Here is a 23,843-nt window from a genome sequence, read left to right on the forward strand (position 1 = left end):
GGTCAAGGGCTGAAGTTTACAGAGTAAAAATCCCCAGATTATGATGGTCATGAACCCTTTTCCCCATCAACATTGCTGAACAACTCCAGTAAATGTTAGGTTATTGAAATGAATTGTTTTATAAAAGTATGTTTTATGCATAATTTTGCCATGTATGTGTGTGTGTATATATATATATATATATCCCCTTAAACATCCACTGCCCACAACCCCTCGAAAAAAAAAAAGGAAGGTTCAGGCCCCGATAACAACGAAAAAACAACAAAATATTTTATCGGAAGTGCCTTTTGTTTAGACGGTGACGGCGTTTTTGGGGCTTCAAAATGCAAAAATCTGAAACCACCTTCCAAAGTGGAAAAGTTGAATCCCCTCCACCGTAGCGTGTCCGTCCACACTGACAAGACGCAAAACTGCTCAGATCTGTTCACGTCACGTACGCATTTACGTCACATACATGCTCCAGTACAGGAAAATAAACGTGGGATTATTTCCATGCGTCGGACCTTCAAGCTGCTCTGGCAGCTCTAATAAACTTACAGGAGTCTTTCCACCAAATGTACAGGATATGTACAGATAGTATTAGTGAACAGAGAAGGATCTGTAATTACCTCTATCACATTTTGGATGCTCCGATTGGTCGGAGGCGAGCCAGACGGCTTTGGACGAGACCTGGGAGATCTAGTGGATGGTGGAGAACTTTGTGGAAGGAGTAGCTGATGAAAATACTTGGTGTGAAAACTTCCACATGCCCAAAGATGCTCTTATCGCTTTAAGTGATGCCGCCTGGCATGCATACAATCCAATTCCACACACTTTTGCGTCACCGTTTGCACGCAGATTTCCTCCCGAAAACACTCGTCTAAACGCGGAATAAAAAGTGAAGACGCAACGCCACTTTTGCGTCTTCTGTTCAGACCATCATTATGTTGCTTTGTGACCACTCAAAGCGCTTTACATTACAGACTGCACACATTTAACCGTTCACACACACATTCATACTGGTGGCATAGGCTACCCTAAACAGTGCCACCTGCCACCATTGGGAATTCATTCACACACCGATGAACGCAGCATCGGGAGCAATATGGGATTCAGTATCTTGCTCAAGGATACTTCGACATGTAGGCTGCCATGGTCAGGGATCGAACCACCAACCATCCGATCTGTATGTGACCACTCTACCAACTGAGCCACAGCCGCCAAAGTCAAGGATTCTTCCTTGTTAGGAGATGCTTTAAAGTTGAATCTCCATGATTTAACAAGTAAAAGCCACAAAGTGCATTAAGCCGGGATATTTCCCTTATCCTGGCTGAATTTGGCCGCTACTCAGTTTCATACAAGCAGTGGCGCATAACTGAGATGTGTTCTGTGATGGGGTTTTTTAATTTACAGTAGGTCTGCAGTACAATTACAGTTATTTATTTAGAAATAACAATAAAGGATTATAGCTGACTATTGGTCCCTGTTAATAACACAATAAACAAATGTATACGTTTCTGAATGGCTTAGCTACATGCTTTGCACTTAGTAAATCATCAGACTGACTAACTCAGAATTAACAATAACTTAAGCCTACTAAGACAGCATCAATTAACTTAATTGGCAATGTGTCAAGATGACGTTTTTTTTTATCCTTTAGCTAAATATTCTGGCATTTGTTTGTGCATATGTTTTTGCTTGACTTTGAATACAAGTTTTGTAAGTGTGATAACAAATATTCAGTGTAAACTGAAAATACTTCATATTTTAATCAATTTTAATTTAATTCACATTGTGCTGCCGATGTCACCGTTTCTTTGCTCGCCATTTTTAAATCTCCCAGTAGACCGGTCTATGCAAGGCTTTTTGGATACTACTTTAGGGGTGTGCAGAGGATAAACACAAGCATTCTTGGAATTTCGGCAAAAGGACTCTGTCCTTCTGAGCATCCTGGACATTAGGACAGTCCTGTCGATTACGTCGTATCCTTCAAATTCAGCCATTCCAGGATCCTTCCCTGACTTTGGGATACAGACCAAACTTCAAACCGGCGGTCCACAAACCAATAGGTGACGTCATGGTGACTACATCTATTGTTTATATACTTATAAACAGGTTCTAGAAACCCAACCAGCTTTTTGTGCCTTCAAAAAAGAATTAGAACCTTACTTTAAAACGCTGTCTATCTCCTGCAACCAAAAAGCTATAAAAACTGTAATTCTGTGCTCCAAATTAACACATTTCTGAATCTGTTTGAGTATATAATTATAAATGCATAATAGTACATTTAATTTATATAGCGCTTTACTAGACACTCAAAGATGCTTAATAGGCATTAGGGGTAGACAGGACAGGAAGACAGGGATGGAAGAATAAGCCATCAACCCGTCCGTACATATACATGAACATGCATACAACAAACTTCGGATGGAGAAGCGGCGAAACAAACAGCGCCAGCATCCTCTCACATCCGAGAAAGAGATATAGCATAACATGAGGAGAGGGGAGGAGCAACATAGGCACATACTCAGGCAAGCAGCCATCCAGTCCTGCAGCCACGGCGGCGCTGGTCACAGACCCGCTTGACCCACTGGTCACAGACTCGCTAGTCACACTGGTCACAGACCCACTGGTCACAGACCCGCTTGTCACACTGGGGGTACAAAGCGCCGAAGGCATATCTGTATATGTGTAGAAGTTTGTGAGTAAGCCTGGTGAGTCGCCTTGCCTGGCAACCCAATCAGTCAATGCCTCAGTTCGCAGGAATGTCATAGCTATAACACAGCAAGTTGCCATGGTCAGGCTCCAGACTTGGCCCTAATACGCCGTTGCAATATACAGAAGAAAATAATAATAAATTATATATATAAATAACTTGTAAGTAAAGCCCCGAGCACTATTGTTATACTGTGGATTTTTTCTTCTTCCTCTTCCGGACGCAATTTCGTCCCGCTACTAGTCCTACAACTTGAAGAGTTGCAGGACAAATTGTATATCAAAATGTGCGGTTTGATCGGGATCGGTGTGCTATTACTTTTCTTTATGGAATACAAATTTTTGGCGACTTAAGTCGCGAAAAACTGCCCAAAATTTTGCATTGAAACTAGAAAATTTCTAAAGAAATTTTGATTGTGTGCTTGCCTCTGGATCATCATCCTCGTGGCTCAAATGAACAGTTAAACAAGGACTCAATGCCGAGTAATCTGACACCTTATACAAGTTTCTAGGACAAACGGTTCATTGGTTATGAAAGGGGGCGTGGCTAATCAAAAGGGCGGGAATTTATGAAATATTGTTATGTAGAAATGGTCAGTGATGAGCCATCATCATGCATAACAAGTTTGAGGCAGATTGGACAATGTATGGTCAAGTTATAAGGTCTCAAAAATGGCATGTCTGTGACAGTTAGAGTTAACTGTTTTCAGTTAAAATGTCTGTGTTGGAGGAGGGGGGGGGGGGAGTGGGGGGCTGGGGGAGGCTTTGGTAGCTAAGCAACCCGGTGGCCAGGTGGGGTCGACCAATCAGAGCAGAGCAATCAACGGAATGTTCCGGAAGAGTGGCCAGAGGTGGAAAAACTGAAATTCCTGGCCTCGAACAGAAAGCATTTTTGACAAAACCATAATACCTATCATTGATCCGACTTCACTTTGAGCGTCCTGAGTTCTTCCTGAACATCTACATATGTTTTTTTTTAAGAAAGATGAAAAAATAGCTTTGTTAGAGCGATTTTAAAAAACGGTTAAATTTTTTTTTTTGAGAAATCTTCCTGCATTTTTAATATGGGAGCCGATGAGGCAGTTGGTGCGTTTTGTTTGTGCATCTGTGCGTCCTGCGCCCAAACTATAACTCTGACAGCTTTACCAGAGGATTGTGAGTGAGAGGACAAATTTTCCTACGTTTCTATGTATAAATTATTTCTGTAGAGTGAAATTTGCGGCCTGGAGCGCAGTTTTCAAATTTATTTTTTGACAATTCCTTCTCTCCCTCTACACTCTGTTTGCTGACATCCCCACTCTGGACTCTCCATAGGGTTACATTGGGGGGATTTTTTGACGTGTTTTTGCCCAATAATTTGAAAACCGTTTGTCGAAACCCTTATAAAAGTCATAGCACACTGGTCATGGGTGAGCCGGTCGATTTGATACCATTTTTGTGTATGTGCGACCAAAACTCTGGGAGGAGTAGTCGACGGAAAAACAACACGGAAGAAACGGAAGAAGAACTAGAAAATTTCTAAAGAAATTTTGATTGTGTGCTTGCCTCTGGCCCTTGATTCTCGTTGCTTAGATCACCAGTTAAACAGGGACTCTGTCCTGAGTTCACAGATACCTCATACAAGTATCTAGGACAAACGGTTCAAAAGTTATGAAAGGGGGCGTGGCTAATCAAAAGGGGCGGGATTATCAATCACCAGTTAAACAGGGACTCCATGCCGAGTAATCTGACACTTTATACTAGTTTCTATGACAAACGGTTCATTAGTTATTAAAGGGGGCGTGGCTAATCAAAAAGGGCGGGAATTTATGAAATATTGTTATGTATAAGTGGTCAGTGATGAACCATCATCATGCTTGACAAGTTTGAGGAAGATTGGACAATGTATGGTCAAGTTATAAGGTCTCATGTTTTATGAAGTCTGTTTACTTAGAGTAAACTGACAGTTATCAGTTAGAATGTCTGTGTTGGAGGAGGGAGGAGGGAGGGGGGAGGCTTTGGTAGCTAAGCAACCACGTGGCCAGGTGGAGTCGACCAATAAGAGCAGAGCAATCAACTGAAACTAACTGCTGTTGGAGAAAGTTCCGCAGACAGAGGTGGACAAACTGAAAATTCTGGCCTCGAACAGAAAGCATTTTTGGCAAAACCATAATACCTATCATTGATCTGACTTCACTTTGAGCGTCCTGAGTTCTTCCTGAACGTCTACATATATTTTTTTTTAAAGAAAGATGAAAAAATAGCTTTGTTAGAGCGATTTTAAAAAACTGTAAAAAAAATTTTGGGGAGAAATCTTCCTGCATTTTTAATATGGGAGCCAATGAGGCAGTTGATGCGTTTTGTTTGTGCATCTGTGTGTCCTGCGCCAAAACTATAACTCTGACAGCTTTACCAGAGGATTGTGAGTGAGAAGACTAATTTTCCTACGTTTCTATGTATAAATTATTTCTGTAGAGTGAAATTTGCGGCCTGGAGCGCAGTTTTCAAATTTATTTTTTGACAATTCGTTCTCTCCCTCTACACTCTGTTTGATTACATCACCACTCTAGAGTCTCCATAGGGTTACATTGGGGGGATTTTTTGACGTGTTTTTTCCCAATAATTTGAAAACCGTTTGTCGAAACCCTTATAAAAGTCATAGCACACTGGTCATGGGTGAGCCGGTCGATTTGATACCTTTTTTGTGTATGTGCGACCAAAACTCTGGGAGGAGTAGTCGACGGAAAAATGACACGGAAGAAACGGAAGAAGAACTAGAAAATTCCTAAAGAAATTTTGATTGTGTGCTTGCCTCTGGACGGTGACTCTCGTGGCTTATCAAAAGGGGCAGGGATTAAACAGGGACTTTCTGCTGAGTGCACTCACGCCTCATACAAGTCTCTAGGACAAACGGTTCACTAGTTAGTAAAATGGGCGTGGCTTATCAAAAGGGGCGGGGTTATCAATCACCAGTTAAACAGGGACTCTATGCTGAGTAATCTGACATCTTATACAAGTTTCTAGGACAAACGGTTCATTAGTTAGTAAAAGGGGGCGTGGCTAATAAAAAGGGCGGGAATTTATGAATTATTGTTATGTAGAACTGAAAAGTGATGAACCATCATCATGCATGACAAGTTTGAGGCAGATTGGACAATGTATGGTCAAGTTATAAAGTCTCATGTTTTATGAAGAAACACCATGTCTGTTTACTTAGAGTAAACTGACAGTTATCAGTTAGAATGTCTGTGTTGGAGGAGGGGGGGGGGGCTTTGGTAGCTAAGCAACCACGTGGCCAGGTGGAGTCGACCAATCAGAGCAGAGCAATCAACTGAAATTAACTGACGATGGAGACAGTCCCGTCAAAGTGAGCAGACAGAGGTCGACAAACTTGAAATTCTGGCCTCGAACAGAAAGCATTTTCGGCAAAACCATAATACCTATCATTGATCCGACTTCACTTTGAGCGTCCTGAGTTCTTCCTGAACATCTCCATATGTTTTTTTTTAAGAAAAATGAAAAAATAGCTTTGTTAGAGCGATTTTAAAAAACTGTTAAATTTTTTTTTTGAGAAATCTTCCTGCATTTTTAATATGGGAGCCGATGCGGCAGTTGGTGCATTTTGTTTGAGCATCTGTGCGTCCTGCGCCCAAACTATAACTCTGACAGCTTTACCAGAGGATTGTGAGTGAGAGGACAAATTTTCCTACGTTTCTATGTATAAATTATTTCTGTAGAGTGAAATTTGCGGCCTGGAGCGCAGTTTTCAAATTTATTTTTTGACAATTCTTTCTCTCCCTCTACACTCTGTTTGATGACTTCCCCACTCTAGACTCTCCATAGGGTTACATTGGGGGGATTTTTTGACGTGTTTTTGCCCGATAATTTGAAAACCGTTTGTCGAAACCCTTATAAAAGTCATAGCACACTTGTCATGGGCGAGCCGGTCGATTTGATACCTTTTTTGTGTATGTGTGGCCAAAACTCTGGGAGGAGTAGTCGACCGAAAAATGACACGGAAGAAACGGAAGAATAAAAATAAATATAACTAGAAACAAAATTCCAGGGAAATTTTGGAGTGCCACGGGACTACTGCCGGATGATTCTCGTGGATTAAATCAGCAGTTAAACCAGGACTCTGTCCTGAGTTCACAGACACCTCATACAAGTCTGTAGGACAAACGGTTCACTAGTTAGTAAAAAGGGGCGTGGCTACTCAAAGGGGGCGTGGCTTCAATCACCAGTCAAACAGGGACTCTGTCCTGAGTCCACAGACACCTCATACAAGTCTGTAGGACAAACGGTTCACTAGTTAGTAAAAAGGGGCGTGGCTACTCAAAGGGGGCGTGGCTTCAATCACCAGTCAAACAGGGAGTTCTGTCCTGAGTTCACAGACACCTCATACAAGTCTGTGGCACAAACGGTTCACTAGTTAGTAAAAAGGGGCGTGGCTACTCAAAGGGGGCGTGGCTTCAATCACCAGTCAAACAGGGACTCTGTCCTGAGTTCACAGACACCTCATACAAGTCTGTAGGACAAACGGTTCACTACTTAGTAAAAGGGGGCGTGGCTAATCAAAAAGGGCGGGAATTTATGAAATATTGTCATGTAGACAATCAGTGATGAGCCATCATCATGTATGACAAGTTTGAGGCAGATTGGACAATGTATGGTCAAGTTAAAAGAGTTAACTGTTTTCAGTTAAAATGTCTGTGTTGGAGGAGGGGAGAGGGAGGGGGGGGGAGCTTTGGTAGCTAAGCAACCACGTGGCCAGGTGGAGTCGACCAATCAGAGCAGAGCAATCAACTGAAATTAACTGTCACTGACAATACTTTGCTAAAGTGAGCAGCCAGAGGTGGACAAACTGAAAATTCTGGCCTCGAACAGAAAGCATTTTCGGCAAAACCATAATACCTATCACTGATCCGACTTCACTTTGAGCGTCCTGAGTTCTTCCTGAACGTCTACATATATTTTTTTTTTAAGAAAAATGAAAAAATAGCTTTGTTAGAGCGATCTAAAAAAAAAGGTAAAATCTAATTATTTCAAAAATCCTCGTGTGTTTTTAATATGGGACTCAATGGGGCAGTTGTTGCGTTTTGGTGGCACTTCTCTGTGTCCTGCGCCCAAACTAAAACTCTGACAGCTTTACCAGAGGATTGTGAGTGAGAAGACAAATTTTCCTCCGTTTCTGTGTATAAATTATTACTGTAGAGTGAAATTTGCGGCCTGGAGCGCAGTTTTCAAATTTATTTTTTGACAATTCCTTCTCTCCCTCTCCACTCTGCTTGATGACATCACCGCTCTAGAGTCTGAACATTCCGCGCAATACACACACATGGGAAAATCGCCCTCCCCATTAGTTTGGAAAAATGGAAATGTTTTCGCACTTCGTGCGAAAACTATACGTGCAATCGCTTTGAAATTTCACAGGACTAGAGTTAAATTCAGGCCCTACAACTTTCTAAATCGGTTCGGAATTTTACGAGCAACGGTTTGCGAATGGTGAGGCCCCAAAGTTGGCGCAATGCGTTCCGGATGGGCCAAAAAGTGCACGTTTGTGCACGTTGTGCGAAAACGTGCGCACCGATCGCTAATAAAAGTCATTCCACACGATTCCCGATTAGGGCGCAACTTTTGACGTTTTTACTTTTCGCGATTTCTCAAAGCTGTGAGACTAGTTACGCGCCAAAGTTTTTACGGAAGAATAATCTATAATAATAATAATAACTAGAAACAAAATTCCAGGGAAATTTTGGAGTGCCACGGGACTACTGCCGGATGATTATCGTGGTTTAAATCAGCAGTTAAACAGGGACTCTGTCCTGAGTTCACAGACACCTCATACAAGTCTGTAGGACAAACGGTTCACTAGTTAGTAAAAAGGGGCGTGGCTACTCAAAGGGGGCGTGGCTTCAATCACCAGTCAAACAGGGCTCTGTCCTGAGTCCACAGACACCTCATACAAGTCTGTAGGACAAACGGTTCACTAGTTAGTAAAAAGGGGCGTGGCTACTCAAAGGGGGCGTGGCTTCAATCACCAGTCAAACAGGGACTCTGTCCTGAGTTCACAGACACCTCATACAAGTCTGTAGGACAAACGGTTCACTAGTTAGTAAAAGGGGCGTGGCTTATCAAAAGGGGCGGGGTTATCAATCAACAGTTAGACAGGGACGCCATGCTGAGTAATCTGACACCTCATACAAATTTCTAGGACAAACGGTTCATTAGTTAAGAAAGGGGGCGTGGCTAATCAAAAAGGGCGGGAATTTATGAAATATTGTTATGTAGACAATCAGTGATGAGCCATCATCATGTATGACAAGTTTGAGGCAGATTGGACAATGTATGGTCAAGTTAAAAGAGTTAACTGTTTTCAGTTCAAATGTCTGTGTTGGAGGAGGGGAGAGGGAGGGGGGGGAGCTTTGGTAGCTAAGCAACCACGTGGCCAGGTGGAGTCGACCAATCAGAGCAGAGCAATCAAAAGAAACTAACTGTCACTGACAATGCTTTGCTAAAGTGAGCAGCCAGAGGTGGACAAACTGAAAATTCTGGCCTCGAACAGAAAGCATTTTTGGCAAAACCATAACACCTATCACTAATCTGACTTCACTTTGAGCGTCCTGAGTTCTTCCTGAACGTCTACATATATTTTTTTTTAAGAAAAATGAAAAAATAGCTTTGTTAGAGCGATTTAAAAAAACTCTTACATCTGATTTTTTCAAAAATCCTCACGTGTTTTTAATATGGGACTCAATGGGGCAGTTGATGCGTTTTGGTGGCACTTCTCTGTGTCCTGCGCCCAAACTATAACTCTGACAGCTTTACCAGAGGATTGTGAGTGAGAAGACAAATTTTCCTCCGTTTCTATGTATAAATTATTTCTGTAGAGTGGAATTTGCGGCCTGGAGCGCAGTTTTCAAATTTATTTTTTGACAATTCCTTCTCTCCCTCTCCACTCTGCTTGATGACATCACCAGTCTAGAGTCTGAACATTCCGCGCAATACACACACATGGGAAAATCGCCCTCCCCATTAGTTTGGAAAAATGGAAATGTTTTCGCACTTCGTGCGAAAACTATACGTGCAATCGCTTTGAAATTTCACAGGACTAGAGTTAAATTCAGGCCCTACAACTTTCTAAATTGGTTCGGAATTTTACGAGCAACGGTTTACGAATGGTGAGGCCCCAAAGTTTGCGCAATGCGTTCTGGATGGGCCGAAAAGTGCACGTTTGTGCACGTTGTGCGAAAACGTGCACGCCGATCGCTAAAAAAAGTCATTCCACACGATTCCCGATTAGGGCGCAACTTTTGACGTTTTTACTTTTCGCGATTTCTCAAAGCTGCGGGACTAGTTACGCGCCAAAGTTTTTACGGAAGAATAATCTATAATAAAGAATAATAATAATAAACATGAGCAATAATAAGAGATGCCTCGTGCTTCGCACGAGGCACTCATCCTCACTGCTTGCAGTGAAGATGAGTGCCTCGCTGCTCAGCCGTGGCACTAATAATAATAATAATAAACATGAGCAATAATAAGAGATGCCTCGTGCTTCGCACGAGGCACTCATCCTCACTGCTTGCAGTGAAGATGAGTGCCTCGCTGCTCAGCCGTGGCACTAATAAGCCCACGGAATAACAATTAGTGTGCTTTTGCAAGAAAAGCACACAAAATAAGCCCGGTGAAGAGTAGTTAGTGTGCTTTTGCAAGCAAGCACACAAAATAAGCCCGGTGAAGAGTAGTTAGTGTGCTTTTGCAAGCAAGCACACAAAATGAATGGGACGGCCTAAAGAAAATGAGCAAAAAAGAACATTAATTGAAGATTTTCAGACGTCTACTTCTCCGGCATAATTTCACCTAGAGACTCCATTTAAACTTTAAACAGTAGACACAAGTCTTGTGTATTGGTGCATTACTTTGCGTTTCGATAGGTCATATAGTTTTTTATCAATCCCTGTTCAATGACCATGATCATTTTTGGAGAAATTCTGAGATTATAATGGGTGTGTATTGCACGGAATGTTCGTGTCAGAGTGTGTGATGTCATCGCTCAGAGGTAGAGGGAGAGGTAAAACTGTCAAAAAATAAATTTGAAAACTGCACTCCAGGCCGCAAATTCCACTCTACAGAAATAATTTACACATAGAAATGTAGGAAAATTTGTCTTCTCACTCACAATCCTCTGGTAAAGCTGTCAGAGTTATAATTTGGGCGTACGACGCAAAGATGCGCCACCAAAACCACCAACAGCCTCATTGGGTCCCATATTAAAAACGCAGGAAGATTTCGGAAAAAGTGAGATTTAACTGTTTTTTTAGATCGCTCTAACAGAGCTATTTTTTCATTTTTCTTAAAAAAAAAACATATCTAGAGGTTCAGGAAGAACTCAGGACGCTCAAAGTGAAGTCGGATCAATGATAGGTATTATGGTTTTGCCAAAAATGCTTTCTGTTCGAGGCCAGAAATTTCACTCTGCCCACCTCTGGCTGCTTTCACTCTGCCAGAAGATTCCACAGCTGTTAATTCCGTTGATTGCTCTGCTCTGATTGGTCGACCCCACGCTTTGATGTTTTGATGTGATTACAGTTACAGTTAAAGATACACGCACGCACACACACACACACACACACACACACTGGTCATTTAATGTAATAACAGTTAAAGATACACGCACGCACACACACACTGGTCATTTAATGTAATAACAGTTAAAGATACACGCACGCACACACACACTGGTCATTTAATGTAATATCAGTTAAAGATACACGCACGCACACACACACACACTGGTCATTTAATGTAATAACAGTTAAAGATGCACGCACGCACACACACACACTGGTCATTTAATGTAATAACAGTTAAAGATACACGCACGCACACACACAATGGTCATTTAATGTAATAACAGTTAAAGATACACGCACGCACGCACGCACACACACACACACACACACACACACACACACATATGCGCGCGTAAGCGCGCACACTCCTCCAGATACAAATGTTTCACACACACACATTTTGAGGTTAAAGTTGCTGTATAAATAAATACTTGAAGAGGAATAGTATCATAACATTACTAGTATTAATTGTTTGAAATCTCTGAAGAATCTCATCATAGTGTACACACACCGGCAGTAGCCCCCGTGGCCCTTTCAAAATTTCCCCCAGAGGAAATTTTCTAGTTATGGTTATTAGTGCATGTCTACTGCTGTTAAAGCGACTGACAGCTGATCCAGCTGTGATCCGCTGCCACGTCATTAGAAATGGACGTCGCTTCACGTGACGCTTCGAAGGGAAGGATGTCTCATGTCTCTTTAATGATTTCCTCGATTTCCTCCATAGGTTTCCTCTCTCCTCGCTTCTCTTCCCTTCGTCTCTCTCTCATACATCCCCGGTGGGCGGGACTTTTAGGGGACGTGTCATGCAGTAGGCGTGTCATGTAGTACGCGAACCCGCAGTTAGAGCTACTTGATAACGTAGGGAACCTTTCAATGGAGTGTGTTCCACCAGTCGGACTGATGCTTTTCGCCTGAGAGCTGTTGGAAGCTCCTCACAAAACAAGGTACAGTAACTGCATTATTTAGTTTTGTGACAAACTTAATGTCCGGAAAATTAAACGAGCCACAGTTTCCTTATCCTCACACACCTGTCAGACGTTTAGCTAACTTTAACGTTAGCAAGCGTCCACTTAGTTGTGTGTTTCGATAACGTTCCCGGTGAAACGAAACTCAAAGCTCCGTGGTGAGAGGCTTCTGAACAGCTCATTTAGCTAATGTTCCACCACGTATATGCTTCTGCTGCTAAAGATCCGCTTACATAAGTAACGTTACTGTTACCCAGTGTTTTAAAACAACACTTACTTACAAGTTAGCCGTCGTCTCCCGCGTAACGCAGCTATTTAGTCAATCCTGCCTGAACTTCTTTCTTCTGTCAAGTCGGCAGCCCTGCCAACAACTAACATTACACATACAGACAGTCATCTCACAACACAAGCACATTACTGAAAAAGCACCGCAGCCAACGTTTAACGTATAACGTTAACGTAAATATAAATTCATAACTCATCAACTTCATAACATAGCCTCGGCCACCAGTATGAATGTGTGTGTGACTGGGTGAATGAGTCAGTCTGTACTGCCCTACAAAGTCTAACTGCAGTAACTACATTTTTGTTCGAAAATTGTGTCTGTTTTATCTTGTGACAAAGTTTTAGATTTCAATTGTGCTTTATGTCAGATGAATAATGATATAAAAACCACAAAATTTAACTCAAAACCAAGCAGTAATTCCACTTACCACGGTCTGCTTTGGATATATATACTAATTTAAACATTAAAATAATAGAAATTATGAGTTTCTTTGATGGGGAAATTATTATCTAGATAGCGATGAAGTAAAAAGTGAGACACATTTATATTAAGACTAAAATATAGCATTACTTAATAATATCAAATCTAAAATATGCAAATCATTTAATATAGTCGTTAAACACTTATAACAAAATCAATATGAAAATGTTTATTCACTGAAAACAAAATATAAAAGCTGAAAGAAGACAACAACATTGTAGTTACTGCACTCTGTTTCTGCATTACTATTAGAACCTTTTACAGCAATGTTGTAACTACGTTACGACATAAACAGTTGGCAAAACCCATAATCCATATACAATTTAGACTTAATTTTTGCCTTGGATATTCAAAACAGACAATTCTGTTTGATTGTAATATTCATAGACAGTTCATTTATTTATTTTCTAGAAAATGTACTGTATAGTACATATCACAATATAAAATGAGACACTGAGGATAGAGAACTGAAGCTATTTTACTTCTCTAACCTCTCAAATACAGAAGCATTTTGTTTAGTCTTAATGCAGGCAGCCATCCAGGTTAAGATAAACTTGTGTTGTGTTGCAGTGCACTATGTTGAATGCTGGTACAGCACCGAAACAAGCAAGGAGCCAGAAAATGCCATCCCGTGGTTCCATCTCCAACGGCCTGAAAGAAATTCACATCGATGAAGAAGTCAAGATATCGGTGAACCTCTCTCTGGAGAGGTTTATCTACAGCGACCAGAAAGGTATCAACTGTTGTCATTGTTTTATTAGGCTCAAAAAAGCCAATATCCTAATATTTACCCTTTCCTTTCCCTGACTGCGCAGAGATGGAATTTCCCTCCTCCTTGTCCAGTACTGAGAGGGCTTTCATTCATCGAAAGGCACAGTCTCTGGGTTACATCTCTAAGAGCAAAGGGTAAGTTCCTCCACCAGGAGCCATATTCATCACGTGTTTGAGTTTTTCCCTATACTATTTTGTAGGGACTCGATTAAAAAAATGTATCTAATTAATTAGAGGCTTTGTAATTAATTGATCGAAATGAATTGCATTTTAATCGCATATAAATATTTGACCTGAGAACAGTCAGAAGTAATTTTTTTCACATGGATTTTTAGTATACCATTGAATAATGACTGAATACATAAGCTTAAGCAACAAAAATATTGTTTATTTTTGTTCAAGTCCAACAGACCAGTGCAATTTTTGCCATTAAGTGTAGCAATAGCATATTTAGAACTATAGTACATTTCAGAAATTCAGGTAGCCTCTAGGTAGGTAGACCTACTGTGAACTATAATACTTTGGTTTTTGAGGTAAAACACAATCCACGCTAGCTACCACACTAGCCGCTAGCTGCTATATGTTTTGCATTGAGGTGATACTTGAGGCTGGATGTGCTGCGGTGATATGTGAATTCCTTGTTGCATAGCAACACAACCATGCTCTTATCGATGCTTCCATCCGTTGTTTTTTTGTAACAAAATGTCCCATCATCCACGGGGCCAACCAAAGCGCTCTCATCAGCTTCTTCCTTCATGTTCACTGTGGTTTGTTGTTGTCTGAACTCATGAACGCTAGTTGGTGCTCCAGTATAATCGGTCCGCCTGAAACTCATACAGTGAGAAACGTTCCACGGTGCAAAAATAACTGCGATTAAAATGCGTCAATTTTTTTAACGCATTCATTTTTGTGTAAAAAATGTATCTTAATTAACGCATTAAAGTCCCGGCCCTACTATTTTGGGGACCATGGTTGTATTTTTCTTTTTCAACTTTAAGTTATACACACAATCTAGTTTCTACAACTATTGGAAATTGGTCTCCTTGTGTGCTTTCATCTCTGAGTATTTATCAAGTATTGTTCAATGGGGGAATCAGATTTCTTAAGGCTATTCCAATTTGAATGTTTCCATCTTGAATATCCCAAGTTTAATTTTAGGGGTGTAAAAATCCTTTGGATGAGCAATGGGTTGGCAAAGCAGTCCATCAGTTTTGAGTTTGAAATAAGAGGGTCCGATTTATATAAACTAAAATGTAATTTGAATTCAAAGACATTTTATGAAATTTGTCTCCAAATACTATCCCTTTGACAAGTATATCCTCTCGTATCGTACCTGTGCCAATGCTCAATGCAAAAAGGAGCAGGGTCCCTCTAGTAGGGTTGTCACAATACTAAAATTTTCAACTCGACACCGATACTCAGGAAAATATTCGATACTCGATACCATTTTCAATACCACAAGGATAAAAACAAGGACCCCAAAATTTAACAGACATATTAAAAATGAAAACATGCAAATAAGGTTGTCAAAAGTATCAATACTCACAAAAGTATCGATACTAAAACGTTGTATCTGGATACAATACTCATTTTCAAAAGCATTGATACCTAGCCAAGGAATGAACAATTAAGTTAAGTTATTGCTATTATTTCATCAAGCTTGCCTAATATTGTGCACAGCATACAACCTCAAAATATTGTTGTAATTGTTATTGTTTATTGTATTTATTTATTTTTTGCACTACCTCAGACCTGAAGCTTGTTATCATAGTTGCAGTTTCTTTTTGCACAACTGTTTTTTATTATAAATATTTAACCTGTGGTTCTGTTAACTTTTACATGTTGCATGTTTTGCATGTTTTCATTTTTAATATGTCTGTTAAATTTTGGGGTCTTTGTTTTTATCCTTGTGGTATCGAGTATTGAATATTTTTCTGAGTATTGTATCGATTTGAAAATTTTTGTATCGTGACAACCCTACATGCAAAATGTAAAAATGAACAGAACCACAGGTTAAATATTTATAATAAAAAAACAGTTGTGCAAAAAGAAACTGCAACTATGATAACAAGCTTCAAGTCTGAGGTAGTGCAAAAAATAAATAAATACAATAAACAATAACAATTTCAACAATATTTTGAGGTTGTATGCTGTGCACAATATTAGGCAGGCTTGATAAAATAATAACAATAACTTAACTTAAGTGTTCATTCCTTGGCTAGGTATCGATACTTTTGAAAATGAGTATCGTATCCAGATACGTTTTAGTATGGATACTTTTTTGAGTATACTTTTATTGAGAATACTTTTGACAACCCTACCCTCTAGTCAGAGCAAACGACTGAGATATATATGTCCATTTACTCTGACCATGCTTTGAGGGGCGGAGTTCAGTTACTTACTGTGATTCATCTTATCGGCAAAAGCTGAATATTTCTAAAACTTTAAATAGAAAGGGCCAGACACACGGTCAAATGCCTTTGATGCCCTTGTGGATCATGATCCTTGCCATCAGCACTTTCACCCTCATGTCTTGGAAATGCTTTCTGTCTGATAATTGCAGGAAGTCTCTGGTCATGGGCTTCCTAATTTTAATTATAGCAACCAAAGCTTCTTGTTGTTTTTGTTTTGTTTTCAAGCTATCGTGACTCACTAAAACACTTCAGGAAAGTATGCCTTTTCAGTCTTCCACCTTGTTTCCCTTACTTCAGCTGTGACATTCTTTTACTTAACCATTTGTGGGGGGTGTTCAATCAACGCTTTCAGTGCTTGGGGGGCGCTGGAGACAGTGTCAAAATGGCCAAAAAAAGACACAAAATAAATAAAAAAAAGACACAGAATAACCCAAAAAAGACACAAAATGACCAAAAAAGACACAAAATTACAAAACAAGAAAACAAAATGACTGAAAAAACACTAAATTACTTAAAAAAGACACAAAATGACACAAAAAAGACACAAAATGACCAAAAATACACAGAATCGCCAAAAAAGACACAAAATTACCAAAAAAGACAAAATTATTTAAAAAAGACACAAAATTATTTAAAAAAGACACAAAAAGTAATTAAAGGGACCTCCCACACACAACACGGTAAAGTGACATTCATATAAAACTCACATTAAACTTTCATATCAAGGTGGGGGCCACAAAATATCGTCACAAGGGCCACAATTGGCAAGTATAAGTACTCATCTAAAACATGCAGTTTACAACAGGTGTAAGACACTGGAAAAGCTTGAAAATTGCCCTGGAAAGTCCTTGAAAAATGCTTGAATTTGACCACTGCTGAAGTGTACGAACCCTGAATATGTTCTTCCTTGCAAAAATAGTGATAATAGAGAAGAGTCTTTTGGAATGTGCACTTTTGAGTTGTGTGTCCGCCAGTCCAAACGGTAGACACAACGGGTCTTTAAACTGATCATTTTTGATTTTGAAATTACATAAACAAAAACCAGCTTTTATGATTTCAGTAGTACCAAAAGTAATGTAAAAGTAAGACTACTCTGAGATTGTTGGACCATTTACAACAACAGTTTTTGGTGCTTCAATCGGTTTTAAAACGTTTTTTTTTTAATGGAATTGTCTCTTCCCTTCTCTCAGGAAAGGATCAAACCGTGTCCTCACCATCAGGAAGAAGAATGGTTCAGACAGACCTCGGCCTACCATGCTCCTCACACTCTCCCACAACTCCTTATATTTTATCCGTAGCCTACTCCAGAGGTTTCCCATCAGCAATAAGGAACGCATAGACATGCAGCCCAACAACAAAAGTGGCATTTCTGTGGCTGCAGAATCTGGTGAGTGTCAGTTATTGTCCACTCGATAAGAAAATAAATGGCAAAATACATTTAATGGTGTCTACTTACATTGGGCTGTTATCTATATCGTCCACCTATTGTAAAACATAAAATCATATTCATATTCCTTTCACCTTCCAACTTTTTCTCTCTGGAGTGTTTGATTACGTTTCCAGAAACCCAAGGCACAAAGTTGGCCAAAATCTCTTTTGGCCACACTCCCAAAAGGATAGATCCAAATCATATTTCATGCCTTTCCAAATGTGTTTTCTCATTTTTCCCCATTCTGACAACACAACATTCATCATAAGCATCTGAAAATATAAGGTGCTTTATCATTGTTGCATATTAAAACACAAAGAAATCCAAAGAATCAAATTTATTTAAAAAGGATATATATAAACTCGGGCTACACGGTGGTGTAGTGGTTAGCGCTCTCGCCTCACAGCAAGAGGGTCGCCGGTTCGCCTCCCGCCTGCGGCTCTTCTGTGTGAAGTTTGCATGTTCTCCCCGTGTCAGCGTGGGTTCTCACCGGGTTCTCCGGCTTCCTCCCACAGTCCAAAAACATGCACTTAGGTTTAATTGGTGACTCTAAATTGCCCGTAGGTGTGACTGAGAGTGTGATTGTCTGTCTCTATGTGTCAGCCCTGCGATAGTCTGGCGACCTGTCCAGGGTGTACCCCGCCTCTTGCCCAATGACAGCTGGGATCGGCTCCAGCCCCCCGCGACCCGATTGCGGTTAATGGTAATGAATGAATGAATATATAAACTCCTCAAAAAAAAGTTTGCAAACATTATTTTGGTCAATAATTTCTCCCCTTTCATAATACAAATTGGTAGTGATGTGCCAGTGAAGCCTCGTGAACCATTGTCATTATTTTTATGGTAATTGAGTGTGCTTTCAGCTCTCTTTTCAACAAAGAGCTGAAAGCACACTCAATTACCATTGCTTCAGCCTTTTTCTTTAAACCAATAGCACCATCTAGTGGGCTCAGAAAATAATGACAATGGTTCATGAGGCTTCATTGGCACATCACTACAAATTGGTATTGTATTTTACATAGTTGGAAAACCTGATAGGTTACCTTTACAATGAAGTTCAACTTGTAAGGATCGTGCATTCATGGAATGAGCAAGTTTATATAATTAGTCACACTCATAATGTACATACATGGTGCATAAAATTTCAAAAGGAAATACCATGGATGTGACGTGGACGGATATTGCACTTATTGCATTAGCAGCAGCAGTTGGGAATTACACTTTCAAGATGGACACATTAAGTTTCAAAATGACCATCTGTGCAGTAGAGGGTCGTGTAATATTCTTCAGCTCTTCCCACAGACATCAGTGACAGGAACAGGACAAGTGGGCGCTTAAACAATGGAATACCCATGGTGCCTCGGAGGAGGAGTCGATCAGATCTGGACAGTTTTCGATGCTCCCTGCCGGTGCATGAACGTCAGGAAGAGATCGTCCAGCTCATCAGAGAAAACCAGGTGGTGCTGGTAGTGGGAGAGACCGGCTCTGGAAAAACTACACAGGTGGGTCTGTCTGACAGAGAGATGGTCCAATACTCTGGTGCCAACTGAAATATCTCAACAGCTACTAAACACATTGAGACAGAATTTTGAACAAATATTAACCATTCCCGGAGGATAAGCAATAGTCAGTAAGGCCCCCTTTACACGAGGACGCTTGCAGGTAAAAACGACAAAATATTTTATCAGAAGTGCCTTTTGTTTAGACGGTGACGGCATTTTGGGGCTTAAAAACTAAAAAATCTGAAACCACCCTGTAGAACCTGACAATGTAATAAAATCCCGATAATGTAATAACCTCGATAATGCAATAAAAAAATCTGCACTTGAGTCCATTGAAAATGTAATAAAACCTGATAATGTAATAACTTCCCGATAATGTAATAAAGTGCATTTCCCAATAATGTAATACACTTTTTTTTTTTTTTTTCACTTTTTTTATAACATTAATGGGAGGTTATTACATAATCAGGTTAGCCTTCATTTCGCAACTCCTGATAATGTAATAACTCCCCAATATTGTAATAATTTAACAGCAGACCACCCATTACTTGGGTTCAAGTGGTGATACTGTGTAGGCAACACTAGCTCAAGAGCTCTAGCGCCACCAACAGGTCAAAGTTGAATGTTTATTAACTTTTGACCCGTTGAGGAAATCTGCGTGCATACAGTGACGCAAAAGTGTGTGATATTGGATTGTATGCATGCCAGGCAGCATCACTTAAAGCCATAAGAGCATCTTTGGGCATGCAGAAGTTTTCACGCCACACATTTTCATCAGCTTCTCCTTCCACAAAGTTATCCACCATCCACTAGATCTCCCAGGTCTCGTTTACAGCCGTCTGGCTCGCCTCCGACGAATTGCTGCATCCAAAATGTGATAGAGGTAATTACAGATCATTCTCTGTTCACTAATACTGACTGTACATATCCTGTACATTTGGTGGAAAGACTCCTGTAAGTTTATTAGAGCTGCCAGAGCAGCTTGAAGGTCCGACGCATGGAAATAATCCCACCTTTGTTTATTTTCCTTTACTGGAGCATGTATGTGACGTAAACACATACGTGACGTGAGCAGATCTGAGCAGAGTTTTGCGTCTTGGCAGTGTAGACGGACACGCTACGGCGGAGCGTATTTAACTTTTCCACTTTGGAAGGTGGTTTCAGATTTTTGCGTCTTTAAGCCCCCAAAACGCCGTCACCGTCTAAACGAAAGGCACTTCCGATAAAATATTTTGTTGTTTTTACCCGCGAGCGTCCTCGTGTGAACGGGGCCGAAGACAACCATCTCAATTGGCATCCAGCCGTTTATTCTGGCACAGAAATCAATTGTACAGTCAGTCAGTTTTGCTCTCTCACTCACACATTCACATCTGGAAAATATAAAATGAAAAGACAGTGCAGGTTAGCTAGCTTGTAGCATTAGCCGTTTTGTAAACAAAAATAAAAGAAAAACACCGTCAACTTTCTACGAAAAAGGACGGGCTCAACCGTAAGGGAACTATATGTTCAAACAAACACAACTTAAACCACACATTTGCAGTGAAATTAAAGTAATTTAATATAAAAAATGACGGAGCTCATAGCCCGTGAACCTACCAGGGAGCCACGAAGGTCCGACTGTTGCTGCCCCCCGGGGTGCACGACTCTAAACCACAGGGGTGCTGCGTTCAATTACTATTGATGTTGTTGAGAGATGCATTTTTATATGGCAAGTGGAATCAAATTTCTTATGAACTCATTAACTCTGTTACATAAACGTAGCCTTAGTCAAAACTCTTTGGATTTTCAGCATTCAAAACGAAATGGCATTCCCATCAGCCTCAACTGTTCTTTGTTTAGTTACATTTCAGCATGCTAACTCGCTCTTAAATGTCCAACTTTGTCCTCAAAGCATTTCAGGTCCATCGAAAGTAAACAAAAAAAAAAACATGCTTCCTTGCATTTATAAGCAAAAAAGAGTAGAATTATGCATTAGCAAACATGCATCAAGTATACATTTTTATATCACAGCACTTTTTGTACTTGGAAACACAAGTTTTTTTTCAGGTAGGGGGTCACGCATTTTTGTCTGAAAGTCTGAAACGCAGCATTAGCCTTGTCTCTCTTAGTTGTGGTGTAGCAATGGTCCCCAGTGGAAGTTGCACCTGGCATGTTGAAGTTACTTGGTATTGTGTCTTAATCGTTAGGTTAGAAAGATGCCCTTACTTATGACGAGTACACTTAGTACTTAAATTTGGTCACTGATTGAACATTTTTTTTTAGAAAGATTGTAACACCAAAACGAAATCACAAGAACGTCAAAGGATTTGGTTTATTTTTTCATTTCTCGTTTGTAAGGACTAAATCCACTGTTACTGGATAACTATTCTCTTGGTCCATGCTGTAAATTCAGTGTCACTGTGCTTTGTTCAGATCCCACAGTTCCTGCTCGATGACTGCAGCAGGAAAGGAGAACCTTGCAGGATCTTCTGCACTCAGCCCAGACGCCTGGCTGCCATTGCTGTGGCTGAGAGAGTGGCAGCTGAGAGAGGAGAGAGTGTGGGCCAGACTGTCGGTTATCACATCAGACTGGAGAGCAGGTAGGTTAAACCACAGCTTTTTTCAAGCCAATTCGTCTTAGATTCCAGTTACATGAAATAAGCTTGTTCCAAAGCACTTTAAACAAGTGTACAGTGCAGAAACATTTTAGTAAGGCAATGGAAAAAAGGTGTCTAAAAACCAGATAAAAACACAAATCTGAAGGAAATTATCTTTCTGCGTGGACATATAATTCCAATTTACAAGATTTCTTAAATTAAGATTATTAAATCTAGAAATAAGCATGTTGAACGCTTATGAATAAGAAATTAACTCTTAAAACAAGATAAATTATCTAACACTTCTAAATCTAAAGTTTTTTTTATCTTGTTAAGAAACAAATAATTGTTAGTGCACTCTGCTCGGGCCAGTTCATCGCTGCTGGCAGCTTTAATTTATCTTGTTTTAAGAGTTTATTTCTTATTTTAAGTGTTCAACATGCTTATTTCTAGATTTAATAATCTTAATTTAAGAAATCTTGTAAAGTGAAATTATCTGTCCATGCAGCAAGATCACTTCCCTCAGATTTAATCTTTTTATCTGGTTTTTAGACACACCTTTTTTGCAGTGTGCACACAAATCCCGTTTTTACAAATAAGCCTAGAATTTATCAACTGGTTGAATTTCAGTAAGTGCAAGAACGAGATAGACCGACTACTTGGTGCCAGGTGCAATCTGCAGACCGCATCCAAAGGTCCATTGTTAAAGTGCATTTTTGTTAACTTTCACAGGCAAACCAGCCTAGCTTTTCAGAGTCAAGCAGCTCTAGAAAAGGATGAAGGCTCATAAAGAACACAAATTGCTTCTCTCCTCTGTGTAGTTCAAAAGGCTAATAAGAAATGTTATTGTCATGTTATTTAACCCTCTGAAGTTCAGGAGATTTTGGTTCAAATTTGTCAACTTCCTATGCATTCTGTATCTGTTTAGCATCTTTCAGTCTGTCCTTACATCACATGCATGGCTCCTTTTTCTCAACACAAACTTGGCTATCAGTCAGATTTTTCATTTTATTTTAATTAACAAAGTATAAAGCTGCCAGGAACCCAAAATACAAACAAGACACAGGTGTCTATGGAAAAGTACCATTTAAAAAAAAAACATTTATAGACACAAAAACAGCAGAAAAATAAATAATAAAACTACAAAACAGTCTATTTGCATGTAAATTAAAAATAGTAATAGTTTTCATTGTAGAAAGAAAAGTCACAATTTAAAAAAGGTCTAGAAACAAATGGCTGTGAAAGCTGTGAAAGCTCCTATGATGCACTTTTAATTGGCTTTCTCAGCTTGTCTACATATCATATATAACTAAAGTTATTACTGTAAATAAAACGTGTATTTTCAATAAATAGATGGACTCCTGAGGGTTAAAAGAGCTGAACTCAGCAGAGTCAGATATCTGCTCACACAAGCAGGAATTGTTAAGGCTAAAAGCAGAACACCGACACGCATTGGTGTTTTTAGATGTAACCCATGTAAAATAAACGGTTTTTAACTTTTGTCAATCCACCAGAGTGCCTGCATTTTTTTCATTTGAGTTCACTGTTTACCCATTGCAAGAGCACCGATGTATTAGGGATACCAGCACCGCTCCTGTTATTCTGTTTTTTATTTGACTAATATTTGTTAGCTTATGGAACAGTTTTTTTATTTTCACGTAGAAATGCCTCTTGTAATTTTTGACTTTGATCCTTCAGGGTCTCCCCTAAGACACTGCTGACTTTCTGCACCAGTGGAGTGTTCCTCAGAACATTGATGGCTGGAGATGCCAGCCTGACAACTGTCACACATGCCATTGTGGTGAGCATCAAGACTGCAATTAACACGACATACAAACTCAACTCATGATTTGATACCATTTCCGATATGGAGTTAATCTTCGACATCTTCAGGCTTTTCTGACCAAATTTGAGCCCCACGGCTTCTATATTATGCCTGCTGCTACTTCGAAATAGGGGATAGTTTTATTTTTGTAACTCCGTAGTAGGGTTGTCACGATACAAAAATTTTACTAAATTACTAATACTAAAATCTCGATGCAGATACTCAGGAAAATTTTCGATACTCGATACCATTTTCGATACCACAAGGATAAAAACAAAGACCCCAA

The 23,843-nt window shown here is 39.9% G+C and overlaps 1 protein-coding gene across 5 annotated transcripts in view; it reads left to right on the top strand.

The window, feature by feature from the left end:
- The first annotated feature begins 12,017 nt into the window (after positions 1-12,017).
- ythdc2 (YTH domain containing 2) overlaps positions 12,018-23,843 on the top strand; it is a 49,769-nt gene continuing 37,943 nt past the window's right edge. For 3 of the 5 annotated variants that reach the window (XM_059358356.1, XM_059358359.1, XM_059358357.1), the window contains exons 1-7: positions 12,018-12,253; positions 13,611-13,773; positions 13,856-13,946; positions 17,416-17,612; positions 18,957-19,156; positions 21,569-21,735; positions 23,431-23,533. In XM_059358356.1, coding sequence (XP_059214339.1) covers positions 13,617-13,773; positions 13,856-13,946; positions 17,416-17,612; positions 18,957-19,156; positions 21,569-21,735; positions 23,431-23,533 — 915 coding nt within the window. In that variant the 5' untranslated portion in view covers positions 12,018-12,253; positions 13,611-13,616. The remainder of the gene's footprint in view (positions 12,254-13,610; positions 13,774-13,855; positions 13,947-17,415; positions 17,613-18,956; positions 19,157-21,568; positions 21,736-23,430; positions 23,534-23,843) is intronic. The other 2 variants (XM_059358358.1, XM_059358360.1) reach the window with 1 other exon arrangement.

This window comes from Centropristis striata, chromosome 19 (assembly GCF_030273125.1).
Source record: "Centropristis striata isolate RG_2023a ecotype Rhode Island chromosome 19, C.striata_1.0, whole genome shotgun sequence".
NCBI classification, from domain to species: Eukaryota; Metazoa; Chordata; class Actinopteri; order Perciformes; family Serranidae; genus Centropristis; species Centropristis striata.